The sequence below is a fragment of the Amphimedon queenslandica genome, unplaced genomic scaffold (genome assembly GCF_000090795.2).
Source record: "Amphimedon queenslandica unplaced genomic scaffold, v1.1 AMPQUscaffold_13052, whole genome shotgun sequence".
NCBI lineage: Eukaryota > Metazoa > Porifera > Demospongiae > Haplosclerida > Niphatidae > Amphimedon > Amphimedon queenslandica.
Window position 1 is genome coordinate 16,218 of NW_003546712.1, and position 2,243 is coordinate 18,460.

The window sequence follows — 2,243 nt, forward strand, 5'->3', positions numbered from 1 at the left end:
CACCGGAGATTGGGTTAATGAGATGTGTTGGCATTTACGACCCTGCCAAAAAAGGTTTATCTGGTGGTTCGTCAGTTGAAGAATGCTTTCCCATTTGCATTAAATGTGCCCACATTTGTAACTGTTGTAATGTATACTTTCCATCACCATGTTCCTTCTTCAAAGCTTTGCAATATTTATGTACACCAGATTCCTTAACTCCTTCATCAGAGTGTGACAGTGTAGATGCTGTTGCTTGGTTCCTGTCAGCCTGTTTCAAGATGAATATCCCCAGAAAAATGTTCCCTTTTCCTTTGTGCTTATCATACATCACATTCACATCTTCATCTGCATATGTCCATCGCTTCTTTCCCTTCATCTCTTGTCCTGGCTCAATGTAGCCGATGTCAACAACATTAAAATCAGGCTTTTCTCCATTTAATTCAGGAACATTAACTGACAGAAATGACCTTCTAGTAATGTTGAAAACCTCTTCCCTCATCCAACTCGGACATTACGGAATTCTTTCATTCGGTTAGGGTTAATAATTTTCACTCCATACTCAAATAAAGCTGGCTCATAAGTGACTGTTGCACCTTCACTTGCATCAGAAAAGCTCTGGTTGGAAACAGACTCTATTATGACCTGCGACCAGATAATAATAATAATAATGATAATAATAATAATATGAAAGTAAGTAGTACAAAGAAAATCAGATTGCAGTTTCTGACAAAAACATGTCACAGGCAGTACCAGTTAGGTTAGACTACATAAATATTACTAAGGTAATGGTCTCACTTCTCTCTGTTCTGTAGTAGCAAAGGCACCAGAATCACACACAGAAACTGAGACATCTGAATTGGTCATCTGTTTTGGCCCTACCTGAATATGAGACTACCCTGTTGTTGTGCTTGCCTCTCTATTTTTTAAATGCTGTCCACCACTCCATCACTACTCACTAATCACAAGACTTACAGATACAGATCACTATCACGTGCGAACACAAACCACACCTTTAAACTGCCTCCCACGCATTAGCTATGCGCTTTACGGATGTTCAAACACAGATGCAATAAACTGTAACAGCCTAATGAGACAATGCTTTCTTCAATTCATACTGAAAATAATGTACAGTATCTAAGTTTTTTTATTCTAACTGGGTTTTCTTCACAGCATAGTACATGTTATCAAATTTAGTCTTTTGGGCTTGATTACTTTTAAATTTATTGATTATGCTGAAGCTCACCGTCAGCAAGGAAAGAATCAATAATATTTACTGTTAAATAAGCATATCTAGAAACATAAGTGTTTTAAGATGGGTCTTGACAAAGAATGATGAACAGATGCATTGCATAAAATACGCAGCAAACTTTTACATTCAGTATCATTTCTACTACTACACAAGTTAAGAAAGCCTATCCTTTTGCAATCAATTTGAGAATGTTTAATATATTTGTCAACATTTTTGTATCTTTTTTAACAATTACCATTACATTTGCAAAATAAAAGAAATGATGTTTATGCAATTGATCTATTTGTTTGACATGCAAGGATCTTGTTATATAATGCTTATTAAGACAATTATCACATGCATCTATATAAATGCTTCCTCAATCTTCGTCAAACCATCGTCTTACTTAAATAATAGAACTAATAACATTTTCTAATAAAGGCTTTCACCTGGCCGTACAGTGCCATTTGATGGTAGGCTTTCTCTTATTACTACACATTTAATTATTTCAAAAATTGTTATGACTGTCTTCATTACATTCTTCAACTTTATCAATATACATGAGACATCAGCAATCTTAGCTACGTAATAGGGGCCATTTGTATCAACATGGATTGCCATTGAACTATCTAATTGGTTATCGGAATCATCAAGTTATAAATATGCTGATTCATAAAAACTATGTTCACTATTATTTGTGACATTGCTGACTAAAGTCGCTAAAGCTATTCAACTGCAATTTCCAAATGCTATTTGATGCATGCAGTTTAATGATGCATGCAGTTTAATGATGCATGCATATGCTTTTTAATGTATGCAATGTTTTATCATGCATGCAGTTCAAAATGTCGTCTTTGTGGGATGTTCTTCAAAACTGATTGTAACATACCTGATGCAGCATTACATTTAGTGTCATATGGTATGTTTTCCAATCTACACCTTTCATACTTGATGGCAATAAATCAACTATTTAGAGGCGGCAATATAATGCTTGAATAACTTTAATAAAATAATATTCCTTTGCTTCACTAAT

The 2,243-nt window shown here is 34.6% G+C and overlaps 1 protein-coding gene across 1 annotated transcript in view; it reads right to left on the reverse strand.

Moving 5' to 3' along the window:
- Positions 1-477: 477 nt before the first annotated feature.
- The window catches only part of LOC109585508 (keratin, type I cytoskeletal 9-like), an 11,710-nt gene continuing 9,944 nt past the window's right edge, over positions 478-2,243 (reverse strand). The window contains exon 3 of the mRNA XM_020001634.1: positions 478-624. Within this exon, the coding sequence (XP_019857193.1) occupies positions 478-624 (147 nt within the window). The remainder of the gene's footprint in view (positions 625-2,243) is intronic.